General features: G+C 32.2%; 3 protein-coding genes and 1 long non-coding RNA gene across 7 annotated transcripts; 1 reads left to right on the forward strand and 3 right to left on the reverse strand.

The window, feature by feature from the left end:
- Positions 1 to 392: 392 nt before the first annotated feature.
- Positions 393 to 2,491, reverse strand: LOC107406775 (uncharacterized). Of its 2 annotated transcripts, none has more exons than XR_003054403.3 (3): positions 2,285 to 2,491; positions 2,046 to 2,130; positions 393 to 888 (listed from the first exon to the last, which is right to left on the reverse strand). It is a non-coding gene; the product is annotated as an uncharacterized LOC107406775 (long non-coding RNA). The 2 variants fall into 2 exon arrangements; XR_001580609.4 differs by having other exon boundaries at positions 393 to 883; positions 2,285 to 2,490.
- Positions 2,492 to 6,967: 4,476 nt separating this feature from the next.
- LOC107426999 (transcription factor bHLH113) lies at positions 6,968 to 9,859 on the reverse strand. 3 transcript variants are annotated; one of them, XM_025077083.3, is made up of 6 exons: positions 9,070 to 9,859; positions 8,614 to 8,951; positions 8,374 to 8,505; positions 8,179 to 8,241; positions 7,912 to 8,019; positions 6,968 to 7,547 (listed from the first exon to the last, which is right to left on the reverse strand). In XM_025077083.3, the coding sequence occupies exons 1-6, from the start codon at positions 9,095 to 9,097 to the stop codon at positions 7,374 to 7,376; spliced, it is 843 nt and encodes a 280-aa protein (XP_024932851.3). In that variant the 5' UTR covers positions 9,098 to 9,859; the 3' UTR covers positions 6,968 to 7,373. The 3 variants fall into 3 exon arrangements, with proteins under 3 accessions (XP_024932851.3, XP_015892818.3, XP_024932852.3); XM_016037332.4 differs by having other exon boundaries at positions 8,614 to 8,989; positions 9,070 to 9,853; XM_025077084.3 differs by having other exon boundaries at positions 8,374 to 8,502; positions 9,070 to 9,849.
- A 2,980-nt stretch (positions 9,860 to 12,839) lies between these two features.
- On the reverse strand, positions 12,840 to 13,401 carry LOC107427002 (LYR motif-containing protein At3g19508). Its single transcript, XM_016037335.4, has 2 exons — positions 13,161 to 13,401; positions 12,840 to 13,035 (listed from the first exon to the last, which is right to left on the reverse strand). The coding sequence occupies exons 1-2, from the start codon at positions 13,353 to 13,355 to the stop codon at positions 12,982 to 12,984; spliced, it is 249 nt and encodes an 82-aa protein (XP_015892821.2). The 5' UTR covers positions 13,356 to 13,401; the 3' UTR covers positions 12,840 to 12,981.
- A 3,439-nt stretch (positions 13,402 to 16,840) lies between these two features.
- Positions 16,841 to 18,670, forward strand: LOC107426997 (uncharacterized). Its single transcript, XM_016037330.4, has one exon. It carries the CDS (start codon positions 16,945 to 16,947, stop codon positions 18,538 to 18,540), a length of 1,596 nt encoding a protein of 531 aa, XP_015892816.2. The 5' UTR covers positions 16,841 to 16,944; the 3' UTR covers positions 18,541 to 18,670.
- The last annotated feature ends 3,097 nt before the right edge of the window (positions 18,671 to 21,767 follow it).

Consider the following 21,767-nt stretch of genomic DNA (forward strand, 5'->3'; position numbering starts at 1 on the left):
TGTATATTTATATTTACATACAAAATTTTAATATATTTTTTTACACCCACTAATTATATTAGTATATAATTTTATAAATAAATTAAAATTAAATTATAATATAATATTTCATAAATAACAATTAACTAAAAATAAAAACAATTTAATGGTATTTCCAACATAGAAAAACCAAGAAATTTAATTGAAGAAACAAATTTCCACTCAATTTACCAAAAAAACCCAAAAAAATAAATAAATAAATAAATCTTCAGAAGAATCTGTTTTATTTATTGTTTTTTATAAGAAACACTAGGTTTATTTTTAATTAATTTATCTGAATGTTTTGTGTGCTTCACGTTTTGCCCTGCAAAGCAGTAGTGAAATATAAAAACCGCAGCCATCACTTTGCTATATAAAACCATAAAGCTTATCTCATAAGCCAAAAATGAGATAAAGAATTAATTTCTTACAACATATCATAAGTAGACAAGACAAACAAACAAAAGCAGAAGCTGCTCTCAAACAACTAAGCTGCTCTCATACAACCAAGTATATAAATTCTAGGTCCATTAACATTGTTTTACTACAACACTATACTGGACTTTTTGAACATATGACATAGAAAAACAATCTAGTAGGTCATAAGAGCTGATCCATTGCAGTGAACATCAGAAGTATCAGAAATCCTTTGCCTTGGAGACAATGTTGTGATTCCAGCAGCATCAAAATCAACATTAACAATAGCTTTCCTCTTCTAAGCTTCTGAACTCGTTTTTTCACCTCAACGATGGGACTCAAGGGCTCTGCTTCCTTTAGGTGGTGGGACACCATGGCTTGAGCTTCAGCTACCACTGTTGCATCATCATCTGTAGCATACAGAATCTTCTTTATAGCTTTGCCGTTCCTGAACTGATTAAAAGTGTACCTTTTCATCATATGCAGTAAACCAATTTTCTCAACAAAAAGGAAGCAAAACCAAAAAAATAGAAAATTCACTAAGGCCATAGCTCCTGATTCTCTTCAGCTATCTAAAACCAAAATTGTAATCAAAAAGTTAAAAAATCAACAAGGTAAGTAATATAGCATGTACGAATAAAAAAAAAGAAAATTAACTAATGTCAAATAAGTAATAAACACCAAACAGAAAGTAGTCAAACAAGTAATATGCTACTGGGCCTTCTAAAATATAGGAATAAGGAGGCCCCTTTTATTATTATTTTTAAGATGATAAGATAGAATGCCTTTTTTTACTTTTTTTTGACAAACGATGAGACAGAATGCCATGAATGGATCGTGGAGTTCATATTCATAGCAAATATGCAATTTTATTAGAAACCATACATTTTACCAAGAAAATGTAGATAACAAATTGAAGCAAGTTCAAATTATGTAATTTGATGAAATAGGTTGACAAGCATAGCAGTGAGTAATAACATGGAGTAGGAATAAGGGACCGGAAAAGCATGAATGAGATGGAGAACCAGAACTAGAGAAATTGGTTTTTGAATGCAAGCAGAGGAATAATTCTATATTTCTTGTTAATAGTAAATATGCCCCAATTCTATATTGCTTTTTGACTTTTATCAGGTCCAACATAGGCAATGGAAATCCATTGCTTCGAATCATAAAGAGAAGCGCATAAGGCTAATCAACCACCAACTTCCTTGGCAATTGGTAAGTCTTTGGCAGGAACACAAACAAAGGCATACAAACTAAACTATGAACCAGAAAAAGGAGGAAAATGTTCTTTCTTCCTTTTTCAATTTACAACAATTCCCTCTCTTTGGGTGTACTGACATGACTATGAAATGAGTATCTATAGAACACATTTCAGACACTAATTATTCAAGTGTCTTTGAAACACCAGACACTAATTTTTCTTCTTTTGCTAAAGCTCAAACACCAGAAAACTAAACTAGAATGCCTTTAGATTTACTAACAACCAGTTTCACTTTTATAGAAATCAAGAAACAGAGAACAAATAACTTCTCGGAAGCATTTCATCAAACACATAGCAATCATAGATGACAAAAATTGACTATAACGGCAAAGATTGACGTTCTTACCTTCCAAATTCGCAGTAGTTTCAGATATTCAAGACCTGTAGATGTAGAACACAAAATAAAGCCTTCTTCCTCGCAAATCGAAGCCCTAATTTGTGCAGATAAAGATATCAAATGAAAAACGACGAAGAAGAAGAAGAAGATGGTGGCAGAGCGAAGAAGAAGAAGAAGAAGAACGCAGATGAAGAAGAAGAAGAAGAAGAAGGAAAACGAACGGATCGAAGAAGAAGAACAGTACTCACCGGGGGTTTCAAATCGGAGAGAGGCGAAGAACGGTCCGGCGAGAAATCGAAGAGAGGAGGCGAACGGTCAGGCGAGAGACACCTTCGGGTGGGAGGACGAGAACTTCTTCGAGAGAGCATGACAAAAGTGGCCAAGTGACCCAAGTGTTTCGATGGGTCAGGTTTGTCCCCTTCAAAGGGGATAGATTGATTAACGGGATAAGTTTATACTGTTCTCTATTTTGCTTCCTAAATATCAGATTGGGATTATAATCTGTCCTGATATGGTCAATTCCGTGTAACAAACATGGCCTAAATGGATTGTGATGGACAAAAAAGTACATACTACATGGTAGTCTAAATGAAATATTCTTATATTTATTTTATTAAACGTTTGTGAGAAAACGTTCGATGTTGAATTTTTTTTTTTCCTACGAACTTCTTAAATCAAAAGTACATAATTACAGCATTTTATAAAGTTTATACATTTTACATGTTAAAATTTATAAAATTTATGATTTTAAAAATAATGTGCAAATTATGTGAATTTAAAGAATAAAAAATCTAATTACAGTAAAAAAAAAAAAAATTAACAAATCTAATTACATGAGGTCCCATTTGGTATGTAATAAAGTTTTTTTTTTCTTTTTCTTTTTCCAATCTCTGTCCCTCCTGGAATCATACAAAGTAAGTCAAAAATTGCCCAATTGAATTAAATATGCTATTGGTGTATTTTTAAAATCTGCATATGGATGTATCTTATCACAAAAAAAAAAAATAATAATAAATAATAATAATAATAATAATAATAATAATAATAATATGAAAAACATGCTCAAATTTTACAGTTTATGTAACTTCTATTTTTCTTTCAAGATATTTCATTTTATTACTGAGATTTTAATTTCTAAAAAATAATAAATAAATCTTATATGATTAGAGACTAGAAGGTAGTATATTTATAGATTACTAACCCTAGCCTCCTAGGGTTTAATAATACATTGAACCCAATTAATGAGCTTTTTTTTATATAATGAGCTAGTTTGGAGATCCTACAGTCCATTATTAATCAAAATTCCTGATCAATGGATCAGTTTGCTCTAAGAGCATAAATCCAACAATTTTTCTCTTGTTATGAGCAAGTCTGAGACTTTTGATATAATCCAATGCTATTTCACTAAAAATCTACATTCAAACTCCAAGATTAAAAATTAATTGATAATATTTTATGTTAATCAATTAATTATTTATTCTTTTGATTTATCAGTTTTTCTAACGAATTTAATGTATTGGCTAGTAACTTTTCAATATACGAGTACTGAAACATAACTAGAGGATATTTTATACGAATCCAATTTTGTATATTTCATAAATATTTGGTAATCAAAAAATCATTGTTCCCAATCCACCAAGATATTGGCTGTTTATAAACCTCACTTATTGATAACTTAAAAATTATAATCACTTAATTACTCATTTATAATACACTTAGAATTAAAAAAATAATAATAATAATGTATTCAATATTGCTAGAGATTTAATTCCTTTTGTAGAAATTTATCCTAAATTAAATCTCTATTGATCCTCTCTGAATAATCATAATTAATTCTAATATTTTATAATAACCAAAATAGATTATGTCATAAAATATTGTAATTTAAATAAAATGTCCAACTTTATTTATTAAATATGAGACAATTCATTAATTATGAGAACATACAATCATATCTTCTATGGACTAATCCATACGATCATATATTACATAATTAATCTAAACCTTATAAGTAAAATATAATGTGCACAAACATTTTAGGAAAAGCTTCATATTATTAAATTAAAAAAATGTAATTACAACTTGCCTTGCTCTTGGAGCACGAATGTAACCAACTGTAAAGTAAGTCTAGGATCTTTTTCAGGCCCATACTATTTATGTGCTTCTCAGATGCTTACTGAGATAATTTTAGTAAAAGAGTCTATCAAATTTTCCTTAGAAGCTATCTTTATAATCACAATGTATTCTCTCTAGCCAAAATTACAGATCAAATGGTACTTCTTTTCTATGTGTTTATGTCTTTTATGACACCTAAGCTTTTTGAATTGTGCTACAATCCCATTGCTGTCATAATAAAGGGTAATGGACTGATCTACAAAATATCACCTGAAAATCCATAAGGAATTTCTTAAATTATACAGCTTCCTTTACAGTTTCGAATAAAGGCACATATTTAGTTTTAATGGTAGATTTAGCAACCCAAGTCTATTTGATTCTTTTCCAACTAATGGCTCCTCTATTACTCCCACTAGAATACGTAAGCATATAATCCTCAATTCTCCTTAGATACCTAAGTATATGTTTTACTGAAATACAATGTTCCACTCCAAGACCTGATTGAAAAATACTCACTACTCCCGCTGCATAACACATATATGGCCTATGCATAAAATGGCATACATGAGAATGCAAACTGCCAAAGTATAAGTTTTCTTACTCACGAATTATTTCTCCTTAAAAGTTTTTAATGATTGCTCCTTAGAAATATATATTCAATGTCTGAATGATAAGAATCCCCTCTTGGAAGTCTCCAAGCCATACCTGACTAATATTTTGTCAATGTAGGAAGCTTGAGACAAAGCCAATATCTTAGTCTTTCGGTCTCTGAAAAGTTTAATTCCTAGAATATGATTAACTTCACCAAGTCTTTCATATCAAATTATTATTTCAATAATTCTTTATGCCTAATAACACTTTCACATCATTTTTAATTAGAAGATATCATCTACGTAAAGGACTAGAAAAACTACTACTGAACTTTAAATCTTTCTACACACATATGATTTATTAGGACTTTTCTTAAAACCAAACATTTATATGGCCCAATCAAAACTTGATATTTCATAACCTAAATGTTTGCTTAAGTTCATAAATTGACTTATGCAACTTGTATAGCATATATTATTGGCCTTTTGATATAAACCCTTCTTGTTACTACGTATATATGTCTTCTTTTTGTTCTATTTTTTTTCTTTGTTTGGGTAATTTTTTTCCCCCTCCACATTAAATAAGTATACGCTTTAATGAACAATAACAAAAATCCAAAGTGCTTCTCAAAATAAAATAAGGCATGAAAGGCATACATCCCAAGTTAACCTCCCAAATTTGATAATATTAATCCTAATTTAAGGGGTTAGGTCTTGAATTCAATCAAGGCTATAATTTAGGTGGGGCCAATGGGCTAAAACCACAGTGCTTGTCTGGATGTCTCTTTAAGAGTGGTATGCTCAGCATGATGCGCTCTGCCCATCTGTCAATGGGCTCATGAGAGACCCTTCAAGTCCATTATAATTTTCTTTATTCTTTTTTTTTTTTAAATAGTTTTTGGAGAAAATACCATGTAGAATTTGTGGGCAAGGCTTTTTCTCTTGGCAGAAAGATTCTTGGGCCCTACTTGCCGTTGACGATGAGAGAGAAAGAGAGAGAGAGAAGTAGATCTTCACGCTTGTGGATGTGGGGAGAGGAATTGTAATTTGAAAATCTAATTTAGGTTTGATTTTTGGAGATAAAAGAAGATACGTTTGGAGTTGTGTCAATCGTTGATTTGAAATGACTAATAGATGCTTCCAAAAAATAATTACATTTCTAGCTTAGGGAAGAAAGTTCTTTGCCATAAGCTACAAATTGAAGACTTTTTTTTTTTTTTTCCTCTTAAATTTTAATTTTAACTTTTTTCTTTTTAAATAGTCGTGGGACTTGCACAAAATTTTTGATAGGCCCAAAACAAATACATGATACTGTTAATGGAAAGCGGGCTGCCATGTATTTATTTGCACTCTTGCAAAAATAACATAAAACGTATGTGAAAGAAAGAATCCAATAAGGAGCTCCAAGGATTCTCCTTTTTTTTTTTTGGGTGAATGAAGCAAGCTCCAAGTATTATATTTATATATACACTAGGAGTCCCCAATTAGAGATTTTGTATTTGATGTGGCACATATATAAAAGCCATCACAGACAAAAAGGATCGATAATTCCACCAAAAAAACATTTTGCACCATACTTTCGAGGAAAAAGAAAACCGTATATTGATGAATGTGAAATCATTAAGAGAATAAAAATAAAAATAAACAGAAGTTAAAAGTTTTTAACTTTAATATAACATAATTATGGGGAAAAAATGCATAACACAAAAGAGAAAAAAATATAGATATTTTTAATATAAGTTAAAAATATTCATTTTAAAAATATTTAAATCATTCACTTTATTCCGTTAAAAACATTTAAATATGTTTTTTAACTTATATGAACGCGCGTGCAAAATTCATTTTTGTTTCCATTCTATTTATATAGTAATAGTAGAACTTAAATCGTTACAACAAATGAAAAAATAAAGACAGAAAGGCAGAAGTAGAATTCGAATAACAATCAAAATATCACTTAAAAAATTAATTTAAAAAACTTAAATACATCTTTTATCAGCACAACTTTTTTTCTTTTCTTTTTTTTTTTTTTGGGGGGGATTTTTGGGAAAACAAATTTCAAATGTAAAACAATTAACCAGGCGAGTATGGGTAATTAGCTTAAGGAAGTAGCTGAGCTGAGCCGCCAAAAAAAAAAAAAAAAAAAGGACTAGAACCTCATACACACTATTTGGAAGCACGTTGGAGGCAGTGCCAAAAAAGTGAGAAAACTGCATAGAGCCTGAGAGAGAAGCTTTCTCAACGTAGCGCATTGGTGATTTTTTTTTTTTTTTTTTTAAATCCCTAACAAAATTTACAGGTGTTTGCCATGCTGAACCCATTCCTCTCGATGCCACACACGTTAGATAAATGCCTAAATACCCCCCCGTTTCCATTTTTTTTTTTTTTTTTCATTTTCAATATAAATAATCAAAAATTCAAACCCAATTTTATAAAGGAATAGTCCTCCAACATATTAAAAATAACACCTTTTTTAACCCTCTTTTACCATTTTATGAACTGATTCTTCCTTTGTCCTTTTATTTTTCCTCCTAAAATGTCCTGTAATTTTAAGATGAAAGTACCAAATTCAGCAAGCTTCCAGGAAGAAACCTCATCCGTATTCCCAAAAAGTGACGTTTTGAAAAATTTCCAGTCACTGCTTCGTTGATAATGAAACCACATCATTGGACATAGCGGGTGACCAAAAATCAGCACCGTTGTCGTTTGCCACATGTACTGTGCATTCCACTGGGACCAGGCAAAGTCCTCTACTCCTCAGCTCCTTCCTAGCTTTTCCTCCATCACCATTTTCACCGCCCTCACTTTCCTATCCAATTCAAAGCCCCACAATGCCAAGAAACAAAACAAAGAAACCCTGAAATCAGGAACTTTTGCCACACAAAGAAATACTGTATTGTCACGGTTCAATTGTTTGAGCCAATGATCAAAAGTCCTAATTTTTCACAGGTCCGCCATTGACGAATCTGGCAAAATCTCAACCGTCCAAATACCATGTGGGACCCGCTTGGTAAAATTTCACTATTTCAGGTGACAGACAAGAACAAAAAAAGGAGAGGAAAAACAAAAAAAAAAAAAAAAAGACTTTTGCCGTAATTGGAGAGATGGGAAAGTTAAAATTCTATATTATCCTAAAATGCATCTAAAAAGTTGTCTTTGACATACACACTTACAGGTAAAGAAGCCAGCCGTTGCAGATAAGGCGAGCACAAGACCTGAACTTGGTCTTGGAGGAATTTGATATAGCCCATGGCTTCGTGAAGCACAGATGCTGTATCAGTCTGCACCCAAAATAAAGAAATTCCAATTCCCCATGAATTTTCAGACTACCACGAAAATTAGCCTAAGAAATTCAAACAGTATTACATATTTTTCAATGCTGAAAGATTAATATGTAGAAATCAACTTTGAGTAGTGCTAGTTTATTATTGCAATTGAACCTTGCCAAAAGGTGAAACCAGTTGCTGCAATGCCGCAATTCGTTCTCCAAGCTTCTCCTTCCTCTATGATTAGGAGCAAACCTTATTTGATTATAAATTCAAGCAAGAAAAAACAAACCCAGAAAAAAAATATGGCATGGAGTATATATGTGGCAGAAAGGGACATGCAAATTATCCATCGTTGAATTTCCTAACCTTCGCAGGGATGGTCGTTGTTGGGTTTTCCGTTTTGGTCCTTTTAGAGGTTTTCTGACTAGCCATCACATATGTGGTCATGGCGCTTGTAGATTGAACCGATTCTTGATCCCACCCATTTCTCTTTTTCTGCTAAATTTGTTAACCATTTATCAAAACAAAAACAAAAAAAAAACAAAAAAACACTTTCCAATAAGTATAAAATACCCAAAAAAGAAGAAAGAAAAGAGTAACACCGACGTTGGGTTTAGACAAAGTGTTGACGCTGAGTCGGTTGCTAGACGAAGTAGACGATGAATCGCTGCAAGTGACACCCGATTTCTGAGAAGTCCTTGTAGTATCAGAAAAAACCAGGTCTTCATTGTACTGGTAGTTTCCAAAACAGAGCATTTTGGGTGGTTTCTCAGCAGCAGAGAAAGCAGAGGAAGAAGCAAAGTTGAAAGACTGGTTAACATCAAGACCCACGACCGAAGAATCATCGTCAGCAAACAGCAACTGAGAGAAATTAGTACCCGCTGTGACAGCCAAATGGTCCCTGTCAAAACCATCGTTTTCCGCCATTAAAAGCCCCCCTTCAACTTCTCGAACCCAAAAGCCAGCAAAATCCGAAACGTTTCTGAGCAGATTAGAGATAGGACCACAGATGAATGAGCGAGTAACAGAAAGAGAAAGCGATATTGAAAGGAAGAAACTTACAGGAGAAAACAACGGAAGCTTCTGTCATGGTATACCGTGTGTCCGGCTGATAGAGATGTGTGACAAGGAGAGAGAGAGAGAGAGAGAGAGAGAGAGAGGTACTGACTTAATTTCTGTTTGGTTTTTGTGTTTTTATTTATTTTTTTCTCGGGTACAGTATGTGTGTGTGTGCTGGGTAGTGGGAGAGGATGGCACTGTCAAGAAGTGGTTTTTGGTTTACTGTAGCCGTTTTCAATGCCAATGAATTGTGTTGGGCTCAGCAGGGTGACTGCTGGGCTTTCCAAAGCTTGGCTTTGGTTTTCGGCATTTCTCAGTCAAACCCACCTAACCCCGAGAAAACCGTGGTTTAGTCATCCAACGCAATGCCCCAACGGCAACACCAAACCGAAATTTTTCCTTCCCTTCCGTCATCACCCCCATTGTCCTTCTGCATGCATATATTGATTGTACACTCCACGCGCTATATCATACACGCCCGCTGATGGACTGGCAAATATATCGTTCTTTGTTTGTGGGGGACCCCGTGTTTGATTAATTTGAGCGCGTGGGAAAGACCCTCCGTTTTTTCTATCTTCGGCAAAACTGATGGCTTTCTTCTTCTCGTCCATGTGGCAACTTTCCTTGGAAACAAACGCCTTGTACATTCTATCAGTGAAACCCGCCTTGTGGTTCCCATGCCCACCTGATTATCAGTTGCACAAGCAAAGCATATTAATAGTGGTAAATTTTGGAATCGCTGTTGACGCGTCGCACTGGCAAAAGCTTTTTGTATGCTATCGTAATACAGGTGACGTCGTGATTAAACATCAATATATATATATATATATATTGTTTTGTACATTTGTGATCAGCCTGTTTTGATTGATGTACAAAATTATATATAATTGAAAATTTTTACTAAGCAGATACTTGCACTTTTCTTTGAGGTTATTAACTGCTATGATTATGTATTGAGTAAATAATTTATATGGGGTGAACAAGAAAATATAAATTGTAATTAAATACACCTTATTTTCTTAACCTTTACTTGTTTTGAGAAACCGGGAAAAAGTAATTGAAAAATCGGTGAGAAAATCGAAAATCCTCCTAGTGCAGAGCAATGACATGATCGTGGAATGGTTATTAATAGCTGGCGGAGAAGAAAGAGAAAGGACACGTGATCAACACGTGGCAGCTTCTTTAAATGAAGGAGACACGCGGGAAAATTCTATGGAGGTTCGGTGGGACACGACAGTCAAAATCCCTTTCCCGACAATTGCTTTCATCGCTTGCTGCGTCCTACGACACCTCGTCGCTCAAAGCGCAATTCTGCATCTCTCTTTCTTACTCTCTCACCAGCCAATTTCTGGTGCTCGTGAACACCCCTGTTCTTTCATTATTTTACTCATATGCCATGGACTATCAAATAATCCAAAAATTACGGTAAAAATTTAAGATGAAATCCGTTCGTATACGGATTCATATTAAAATTTGATATTTATAAAAAAATGTATTATATATTTTAAAAAAATATCAATTTTAATATGGATCGATGGATAGCATAATAATCTTTTTCAATAATTAAAATCTCATATGGAAAATGTAAACGATTAATAAGTATCACTGGTACCAGTATGGTTTGGTGAAGATAGTGCAGTCTTTGATTTTATTTATCATCCGACGAGGCCAAAATAAAAAGAAAACTAGATAAAAAAATTAAAAAAAAAAAAAAAAAAAAAAAAAACATGAAGCACTCTGCCATTATTTTCAACAAGATAGGAAAGGGCGATAAGTGCTGTGTTCTTTGCGAAGCAGAGGTTGCAACGTCATTTCACATCTTCAAGGAGTGTCATAGTATTCGAAGGCTTGCCTTTGCAAGCAATTGGGGTTGTAGGCTTGACTGGTGGAAAGTCTCAAACATTGATGATCTTATTGATTTTTGCATAGACCTTAATCCTGAAGCTTGTTTCCAGAGCATGGAAGGAAGAACAATTACAATCTTCCCTGCCACACTTATGTATGCTGCCTAGAACCATAGAAATGAAAAGATATTTTCCAAGAACTCCTCAAGTACGGACTTAGTGTTTCATTTTAATGGGTTGGTGGAAGAGTTCCTGGCTTTAGGGGAAGAAGGAAAAGATCCCTCCCAAATTCTTAAGGAAAGTTGGAATGCCCCACCGGAAGACTGGTGGAAGATTAATGTGGACTCTGCTTTCGTCAATGGCCAAGTAGGAACTGCTTTTGTTACCAAGGTTTGTAAAGGAAATCTTCTTTTTCTTGCTTCAAAGTTGGTTAGCTGTAATTCTCCGTTTGAAGTCGAACTTAAGGCTATTGTTTGGGCAGCAACTATGGCAGCAGATTAGAAATGGGACAAGATTTGCTGGTCATTTGACTCGACTTTGGTTGTCAAAGGCATCACTAATCAGGAGAATCCTGCAGCCTGGTCTATCAGAAATGATTTCAGGAGAATCCTGCAGCCTGGTCTATCAGAAATGATTTCATTCTTCTTAGGTCTTTATTTACCAACTTCAACTGGTCTATCTCTTGGACTCAAGTTCGTTCAATAATGTTGCAGATATGCTTGCAAAAAAAGCCTTGCATGACAACATGCTGTTTGACAGTAATGGTACTTTAGACTACCTTTCAAGAGACCTTTTGAACATTTTGGCTACCGACATGCTTGGAGGTGGCCTCTCTTTGTAATTCCTCCATTTTGGAGGCTTTTTGTGCTTGTGGCAATGAATTTCTATTTTATCAAAATGAAGCACTCTGGCAACCCAATAGCTGGAAATGGGAGACTGACATTCCCATTTATGCAGAGTGCTTTAGTCCTAACCAAACTATGGGTTGTGGATTCTAAATATTTGTCAAACCCGAATCCCCGGGCTATGCCATTAATGTGGAGGTATAATTTAAATCCAACACTCAAAAAGTTATTTTATAGAATTGCATGCTTTATTTTAATTTGTATAATAACTACAGATAATTTTTTTTTGGATGAATAATAACTATTGATAATTTGGTTTATATTACATGCGATAAGCATTATATATATATATATATATATATACATCTCTATCAAATCCTGATTTAGAAGCTTTATCAGATAAATTCCCATTGATCAATCTTATTACATATCTTGGTTTCCGTCTCATTGATTAAACAACTTTATAGACTCCTTGAATTTAAATAGTGATATGGGCAACAATGCTTCTGTTAGCATTTCAGTCATTGAGTGCAATTAGCCTACCACAATATCCAACAAGCCAGTGACATAAATAAATAAGCATATAACTAAATGGTTCCAAATCCGATCGACATAAATAAATAAGCCTATAACTAAATGGTTCCAAATCCGATCAAGAAATATCTATCCAAATGTAGACTTCTTTGACAACCCAAAACACAAATTTAAGAACAATGATGTTAGAATGCTAAAGTTACTAAATTTTGTCTACCAAATAAGGTAGCAGATTGTTATTGGATTCACATTCCATAAATTTATAATTTAGCTTCGTACCAGCCCCTAATTTCAGTCACATCATTTGCCAAACAAAATTTGGTGAAAAAGATTTGATGACCCTAGCCCATACCGAAAGCAAAATATGTAAGCCCACTAAAAGAAGAGCACAGGAATATTGATGAGCAATGCCATAGACATAATTTATAATTCGTAAATTAGAATTACAAAGATGAAAGATCAAAATTTGTATACCCGTAGTCATCAACTGTACCATGAAGTCTCCACCATCTCTTCCAAATAAATAATTAGGAGAAAAAAAAAATAACAATAACAAAAACTAAAACTTTATTTGATTAGAAACTTTCTGTCAACTACACTACAAATAAAGCTCACACTCACAAAACAAGAAATGTACGTCCGCCAGTACCGTTCGGGCATTACGACAAACAGTTGGCAGACATGTACAGGCGCTAATTGCAGCAAACCTCCTTCAGCTTATCAGCTGCGGATTGATCAACAGAGTACTGCAATGGCAAGAAAACCCCAAATTGGTTCGAGAAATCAAAATCTAAAATATTCAGCGAAGAAGATAAATTCATACCAATATACACGAAAAATAAACAAGTTGAGAGAGGGGAGGAAGCGGAACCTTATTGAGAACCCAGATGGAATGGTTGTAGGCCCTGTGGAAGAGCTCCTCGAGGGCTATGGAATCGTTGGCGTCGACTTCTCTGTAATTGACGAAGTTCTCGCGGGCATACTTGGCGTAGTAAGGCCTGGTGTCCTTGGGCAAGCGCCGAACCAACCTCAGAATCTCACCGTAGATTCTTAACGCTTTCTCCATTTTCTCTTTCCTATAATACTCAACCCAATTTTGTTCGTCTAAATAAGCCCGATGCTTTAAAATGGAAGACCCAACTATCGGCGAGTCGGGTCCTGCCCCAATACACTGAAAGGAGGACCATGCACGCACCCATATTTTGTCGGCTCGACAAATGAAACTACCAGTGAAGCCTACTAGCTCCAACCCAATTTAAGGCCTGTTCAGCATATCATTTGGAAAGTCAAAAATTGGATAATTTTTAAAAAGTATTTCTATCTTCAAAAATATTTTTGATTGAAATCAGTAAAAATAATATATATTTTTTAAATGCTTTTGAAAAAAATAAATTATGCTAAACTGAATCTAAATTGTGGATAATGACTTTCTTATTCCCACGACCAAAATTAGCTTTTTTTATTTTTTGGTTGTTTAATTTTTTTTATTTTATTCATATAATGACTTAGCATGGCATGATTAGAGTTGCTTTTAGACTCTAAGGTTACGTTTAGTACCTGTATATAACTTCCCACATGGTATTAAAGTTATACAATAGATTTGGCAAATTCCCAACCCTGTACTCCCCTCTACATGCTTGTATAAAACGGTGCACTTAATGCCTTTTTGCATCGCAATGTTGATGATTTTATAGGGAAACAAAAAAAAAAAAGAAAAAAGAAAAAAAGAAGAAGGATAATATGCAATTAGCTGAATTGTTAAACAAATAATAAATATTGGCAAACATTGTGATCTGCAATTTACATTTATTTAATTTGAAATTCTGCAATAAAACATTTTTATTATTTACATATAATATTCATTTTTTTAATAAAAGATATCGTGCAATTTGAACTATTTATTTTTGTCCAAATAAAAAATTTAAAATATTGACTATATACTATTATTATCTTTAATTCTTTAAATATTATATATTTTTTCCGTTGAAAAACAATATTAATTTATATAGTTTAGATAAGAAATCATTTTGATAAATAAAAATAAAAGTACATGTATAAGCCTATAAGGTATGCATTTTTATTCCTTATTTTGAAGGTGGGGTAATTCAAATTCTTAATCTTTGTCACTAAATTGTCTATATGAGATGCTTTGATATTTTTAGTTTAGTCTTCTTCTTTTTTTTTTTTTAATTTTTTTTTGAAGAAATGTTTTGTTTTGTTTTATTTAGATGATTATCTAATATGCTTAAGCCATTTATATGCTTTGTTCTTTTTTATTTTCTTATTTTGGTGTTATTTATTTATTTTTATTAGTAAATATGGATCAAAGAAAGCTTATGGCTTTTATAACAATAAGGATGTGGCACTTGCATATAACTATGATGATGATATATTTTTTTAAGATGTTTTATTGCATTTGCACATTATTATCAGTAAGTTGTTGTATTTTATGATTTTTATTTCTTTATTTATTAAAAATAAAGGATAAGATACTATGCTAATAAAATATTATAATTTATTCAATTTTGTTTTAAAAAGTTAGAAAATCCATACAATATAGTAGAATACTTCATTAAACACAATATAAATTATCTAAATTTATTGTACAGTTTGCACTAAATATTATATAATGATAATACAATACCAAACTAATACAATACAAATTAATACGATATAGTATATCAAATGGATGCTAAATGCACAACGTTTCAATAAACACTTCTTCAAAAGCTGCAATTTTTTTTTTTTTTTTGAAAGTAACACATATTCCAGCACAATTGGAATTTCAATATTAAAATTACAAATATAACACACAACTAATAGTGTAATTCTCTTATATCCATATAACAGTGGCTCTTTTTAATGAATGTGTTGACCAATTAGATTTATATTTATTATCCAATATATATATATATATATATATATGTTAGATTAATTTAAGTTATATTCTTAAAAACGACAATATATTAATAATATTATTTATAATAATAATAATAATTTATGCATATTTTGATTATTATGAACAATTACAAAAATTAAGCTTGTTATTTACCAAACATTCAAATTATAATTTTATAACATTTTCAATTTTGAAATATATTATAGATACAAAATTAATTGTGCCTTCATGCAGCTTTTATTTCATAACTCACAGCAACCCAAATCAAGTTTTAGGGGGGGACAAGAGTTACATATTAGAAATCGTTGTCTTCTTGATTATTTAAGGTTGAAAATTCTTTTTTGGAAATAACGATAAATGTAATGGATAGGTGGCGTTTGGTAACATTTATGCCTTTTTGTTTGATGTTTTCAATTTTTTTTTTTCTTTTAAACTGTAGTGTATAATTCATTTTAACTTTAAATGAAGTTAAGTGATTTTTCACCTGGGTACTGGCTAGTTTATAGAATATGGCTTCAAGCTTTAACAGAATAAAAACAAAATAAGAAACAACAAACTTAAAATAATTTTAAATAAGAATTATAATTTATTATTCATATGTGCGTAATCTTTTAAATAAAAAAGAAAAATATAAAACCAGAAGTATAAATATTACCGAAACAAGCTAGATACAAGTATCACTGGGTGGATATCTTACCCAAAAAAAAAAACAAAAAGTATCATTGGGTGGATCGATATGCGCGCAAAGCACTTCAAAATTCATGGTTTTATTTTCCTTTATGCAAAACAATGTGCTAGCAGTACACCAGCCACCAGCAAGCCAAAAAAAAATGTACACAAGACACCAATTTCTTAGGGGGAAAAAATTATATATTGAATAAGCGCCGCCTCTCATTATCACTTTAATTAATTGGAAAATTGAAACCGAACTATATATATTCGTCAACTCAGACTCTTTAAGAGAAATCAAAGTTTCCTGTATGGTTCTTGTCAATACACGTATTAGACATGCAGACCATTACCAGCTACATGCACCGCCTCAATATGGTTTCCTAGTTAAATGCAACCAAAAAAATAAAAAAAGCAACTTTTGCTTTTCATCCTGAAAGGAAACTGTGAAAAATCTTCCCCCTCCAAATTAAACTCGCGTAGAAAGAATAGCTGATATTTGCATTAAATAACCAAATGCCCTCACAGCCAGAGAATTATCTTAATTAGATAATATATACATACAAATAAAATGGTTCACATGTTCACAAGTTTCAGACAAAACTTGTCTTCTCTTTCGTTATAGACGTTTCTTGGTTTTTTGTGATTCCAATTTAGACATGCAGTTTTGTCCTGATTATCTATGTACAATACACGTGTAAACCGCCAGACCCCAGAACTCAGATGAATCCAAGTCTTCGTGTGTCTTAGACTGATCCTTACAGCATTCCAACATTTTCTTTCCCATGGATTACTCTGAAAAACGAGAACAAATATAAGAGAATCTGACAAAGGAAAACGAAAGAAAATCAATTGTAATTAATGCATCCAATCTACACTTCAAACCAAACATAAGTAAACCACTTAGAACCACCGGTTTCTTTTCTCATTAATCCTTCCTTTTTACGTGGCTTGTGTTACTTCCAAGTTGGGAAGCTTACCATCACTCATTCTCTTCATAAAACCCCCCCCAGCAAATCCGAGTACAATAACTCCATCTCTCCATATTTTCCCAGCTTCCAAGTATCCCAAAGAAAAATAACATAAGATGGATACTTGGTCATGGATACGTGAGCTGCCCAACTCGAGCGACTGGGGTACTGAGTCAGACGACTCACCCCACGTCTTTGAGCTAGCGAGTTCAGGGACCAGTCAAGGCGAATCAACTCGGTCTATTCAACTCAGAGCTCAACGAGCAACCGGGTCCAACACTGAAGTGTTGGTGAACTTCGCTGTGTGCTTACAGGGCTTCCACAATCTTGGCTCCAAAAAGACTTTGTGGGTCTCCGACACGTGTTCCCTCTCCTCCTCCGACGACAAGTCGTTTCTCCCTCTGGTACTTCAGCTCCTCCAGGAGATCATATCCCGCTCACCCACCGCCAACGACAGCACCTGCCCTCGTTCCCAGCTCCAGAAACTCAAACCCGACCCGGTTTCTTGGATCATGGACTCTTACTCGCCCGAGTCATTCTCTTACTTCTTTAATCTCCTTTTTATCACGCGCCTCTTCTGGGTCTGCGCGTGCAACGCTCCCAGTGAAGTTGGGTCGCTTTTCTTTCGCTCACTTTTAGCTCCTAATCTCGAAGCTTTGTACAGCAAAAACACACCGGTTTTGCGGACATTTTTAACCACCATAGGTGTGGATACAGAGCTCTGTTTCATGCGCACCGTCGGGTACATGATAGCAAAATGGTGTATTTTAAGAGAGCTGGGTGTTGGATTACAAACATTAACTCCATTGGCGCCTGAGAATCTAGGTTTCTCTTACGCAATGGAAGGCCACGGATTGTGGGTACTAAAGGGTTACGCGCCGGTTTCGGGGATGAAACTCAGGCGCTCCAACGTTGATAAAAACCAGTTCCCAGTGGTGGGAGCTAGAGACTCGGTGCTAAAGTACGCTTTGGCTCATCAGCAGCTTGAAGCCGTTATTCAGTTGGAATATACAGTCGGTTTCTACGGCGGGCATATTCAGGTAGACGCACGGGTCGACAACCTACGCATCCATGTGGTGAAACTCGGATACAACCAAAACGACGACGTGGACTACGGCGATGAGAAGCACTTTCCGTCGAGGATCCGGGTTTGGGTCGGGCCAGAAGTCGGAGCGAATTACGTGGCCGGATTGAGCCTTGGTCTGTCCACGGACACGGGCAAGACAGAAGTGGAAACGCAAAAGGTTGTTAAGGGAAGTTTCGGGAAATCGAAGATTCCGAAGGTGAAAACGGTAGCGAGGTCGTCGACGAAGACGAGGAGTAGGAATTGGAAGTGGGACCAGGATGCGGAAGGAAACGCCGCCGTTTTCGAAGCGGTACTGTGCGACAGCAGGACCGGTCAAGAAGTTGCCACGTGGAAGCCGAGTATTGGTGGAGGCGAAGAAAACGGGTTGCGGAATAGATACAGCGGAGCAAATAGAGCGTTTACGAAGAGCGGTGGGTTGGTTATGGCGGGAGACGAGTACGGAGAAGGAGTTGGGTGGAGATTGAGCAAAGAGATGGAAGGGAATGTGTTGAAGTGGAGAATAGGTGGCCAAGTTTGGTTAAGTTACTGTGCAAATGAGGTGCAGAGTTCTTATTATGAGACCCGGTGTGTTGAATGGTGTGATGAGGTTGATTTGCCTCTTATTCCCCCTAAATACAATTTCTGATTATAAAAGGATTAGATGATATTGATGATATAAGATATTTAGGAATAAATATTGTATATCAAAACCTCATAATGTGTATCTATAATTATGTTAGATTAAGGAATAAACTTGTTAAAAGCAATTTACATCTGGTGTGTTCTTTCTGTGATCTATAACATATGTTGAAATGAATAGCTATTGCTTCAATCAACTGGTTTATGAGAAGAAATTGTTTGACATCTTCAAGGGATTTTTTTATTTTTATTTTTTATTTTTTATCTTTATTATGTTTTTTATTTTAAAATGCTAAACTTTTAAAAGTATATTTTAATATATATTTTTTAAAATAAAAAATAAATTTAACTCTTTAAAATAATCAAATCTTCTATCTATGTTACATATAATTATATTAATTATGGAATAAATTTTCAAATCTCTATTATATTTTAATTATTAATTTTATTGTTTTTATCTGTTGACGACTGTTTTAGTTATTAATATAATTGACAAGAAATTTAAATAAAAAAATAAATATAGCAATAAATATTTATAAAAATATAAAAATAAAATCCATAATATAAAAATCATTATTGCAGAACTTTTACTATTTATGCTTTAATATGTTTTTTATCATTAAAAAAAATTATTTTAAATAACCCCTTTATAGATGTTCTAACATGGGTGAAAATGATTTATTTTACACCGTTTTTGATCTAATAGTTTCCATTGTCAACGTTTAATTTATCCGAAATTTTTTCAAAATTTCTATTTTCTTTTAAAAGGTTGAAATAAAATTTAAGTTTCAAATGGAAAAATATAGAATTTCTATAATATCCATTGAAATTTAAAAAATATTGTTAAATTTTTTTTGAAAATTTTCATTAAAATATCTATATCAAATCTTTAACAATTTGGTTAAAAAATTCATAATATCAATTGACATTTTGGAAATTTCTATGAAAAATTTGGAAATATCTATGAAATTTTTTTATAAAAAATTCAAAAATATTATTGACGTTTAGTAAATTATTTTACCAAATTAACTTTAGTAATAGTTTTTTTAATATTTTAATTGTTTTTTAAATATTTAATGATATAGATAAAATGAAGTAAATTAAATTCAATAACTTTAATAAATTTTATTTATTAATAAAATATATATACTTGCTATAGATTTTGTATAAGATGAATTCATTAAAATTCCATAATTACAAATTAATAATTGATTATATAAGAATGAAAAATAATAATATAAAATAATAACATGAAAATATAATATTATATGGAATTGATTTTGTAAGCATTTAAATTAATAACATTAAGTAAATAAAAAAAATAGAATATATTACACTAAACATCAAGAACTATATTTAATACAAGATCTTTATTATTGATATATTAATAATTAAATAAAAAATTATTAAGGAGAGAGATTTTTTAATAATTGTTTTTCACATTTCACATTTTAAAATGAGAATGAAAAATATATTAATAATTTTCAATTATCTAAAAGTTCTATTAGTATTGAAATGATATTTATGAATTACAATATAATTGTAATGATTGTTTTATCTTAATTAATAAACAATTTATCAAATATATATATATATATATATATTGGCATATTTTTATTAATAATAATTTATTTATGATCGTTACTACTTACTATAAATTAAATTGATTAATAAAAATAAAATATTTATTTAATATTTTTGTAATTTTTATAATCAATTTTATAATTGATTGTTTAAATATATTTTGTTAAAATAGATTTCCATCATATTTTTTTATAAAATTTTATTAATATTCGATACTTTTTGATATTTTCATGAAAATTTTCATATTTTGAACATTTGATATTTCTACCGATAATAAAATTTTGAATCTTATCCATTTTGAAGAATTAGAGATGACAAATGGCTATATTGCTAACGTTGAAGAATTAGAAAGGATAAATTATAAGATTAACGAATGGATGAGATGGAATTTCCTAGAAAAAAAAAAAAAAGAATGGATGAGATGGAATACTTGTAAATTTTTCGTATTTTCCTTTTTATCACCATTAATTATTATGTCATATCAATCTTGTGTATGTACATCTTTTCTAGTAGTTGTGAGTCCATGCTTCCCAGTTGAAATGATAAATATTGGTTATCGTACACTGAGAGAGGGAAGATATTATCTGTGCTGTATAATTTGTGTTAAATTAAAAAAAAAAAAAATCTGTGCTGCATAATTTGTGTTAAATTTAAAAAAATAAACGACAAAAGGATTTTAGTTTACTGAATTAATCAGTCAACTCGCTTTTAATTAGATCACTTAATAAACAATACATGCTCTCTTTTTTTTTAGCAGAAAAAAAGGAAAGATAAGAACAAAATATATAGAAATTGAAACAGAATATAGGAACAATTAATTATTTCATTTCGTTTTTCTTTTTAACAGCTCATTCAAAAGAAAAAGAGTATTGACATAGGAACATATTATTTATGAGTAATTTTTTGGCAATGCAAAAACAATTCTGTACAGTTTCATATATATATATATATATATATATTTAAATAATTAAAATATCTTATTTAAGTGTATTTTTTTTTTTTAAAGCTGTGTTGAAACGCCTTTTATTTATTTATTATTATTATTATTATTATTATCTTTGATCCCCAATTCTATTCACACTATATAAGTCAATCTCTTTTCTTATCCTCCTTAATATCAGCATCATCATCGTCATCTAATTTCAAACAATTAGAATCTTCTACTGAGTTGCTTTTGTTGGCATTGGGGTCCTATTTTTAGAATAACGTATTTCGTTTACAATTCAGTCACAAAGTAATGAAGTATTCTACCATGTTCCTTCTCGGCAAATTCCCAATGAGACTTCACTGATGCCTATGCTTTTAATTGCTTTTGATCCTTTTAAACCTTTTTTTGTTTTTTATTTTTGTTATTTAAAAAAAAAAGATGTCTTCTAATAGCATTATGGGCATCAGGCTATAGCACTGTATTATGCTGTATTGCTATATGAGATCATCCGAGATAATAACAAAGCTTGCCAAGTTTCGAATCTCAATTCCCGAACTCACAGGTGTGAAGACTGAGTGATTTCATTCCGCTAAGCTACAACCCTCGATGGTTTTGATCTTTTCAAATTACATCATAATAAAGTTGTTTTGCTCATCACGCTGCTGAATTCATATTGCATAATGGATAGATCAGAGCTTACCACTTTCCCTATGGATCGTTTG

This window comes from Ziziphus jujuba, chromosome 9 (genome assembly GCF_031755915.1).
Source record: "Ziziphus jujuba cultivar Dongzao chromosome 9, ASM3175591v1".
Classification (NCBI taxonomy): domain Eukaryota; kingdom Viridiplantae; phylum Streptophyta; class Magnoliopsida; order Rosales; family Rhamnaceae; genus Ziziphus; species Ziziphus jujuba.

Bases quoted from the DNA above. Each gene is read 5' to 3' on its own strand.
- LOC107427002 (XM_016037335.4), bottom strand. From the start codon at position 13,355: ATGGAGAAAGCGTTAAGAATCTACGGTGAGATTCTGAGGTTGGTTCGG. The intron at 13,036-13,160 runs GTTCCGCTTCCT...TTGCCATTGCAG, and splicing joins CCATCTGGGTTCTCAATAAG to TACTCTGTTGATCAATCCGC.
- LOC107426999 (XM_025077083.3), bottom strand. From the start codon at position 9,097: ATGACAGAAGCTTCCGTTGTTTTCTCCT. The intron at 8,952-9,069 runs GTAAGTTTCTTC...GGGTTCGAGAAG, and splicing joins AGCTTCCGTTGTTTTCTCCT to TTGAAGGGGGGCTTTTAATG. The intron at 8,242-8,373 runs GTTAGGAAATTC...TCCTAATCATAG, and splicing joins CAACGACCATCCCTGCGAAG to AGGAAGGAGAAGCTTGGAGA.
- LOC107426997 (XM_016037330.4), top strand. From the start codon at position 16,945: ATGGATACTTGGTCATGGATACGTGAGCTGCCCAACTCGAGCGACTGG.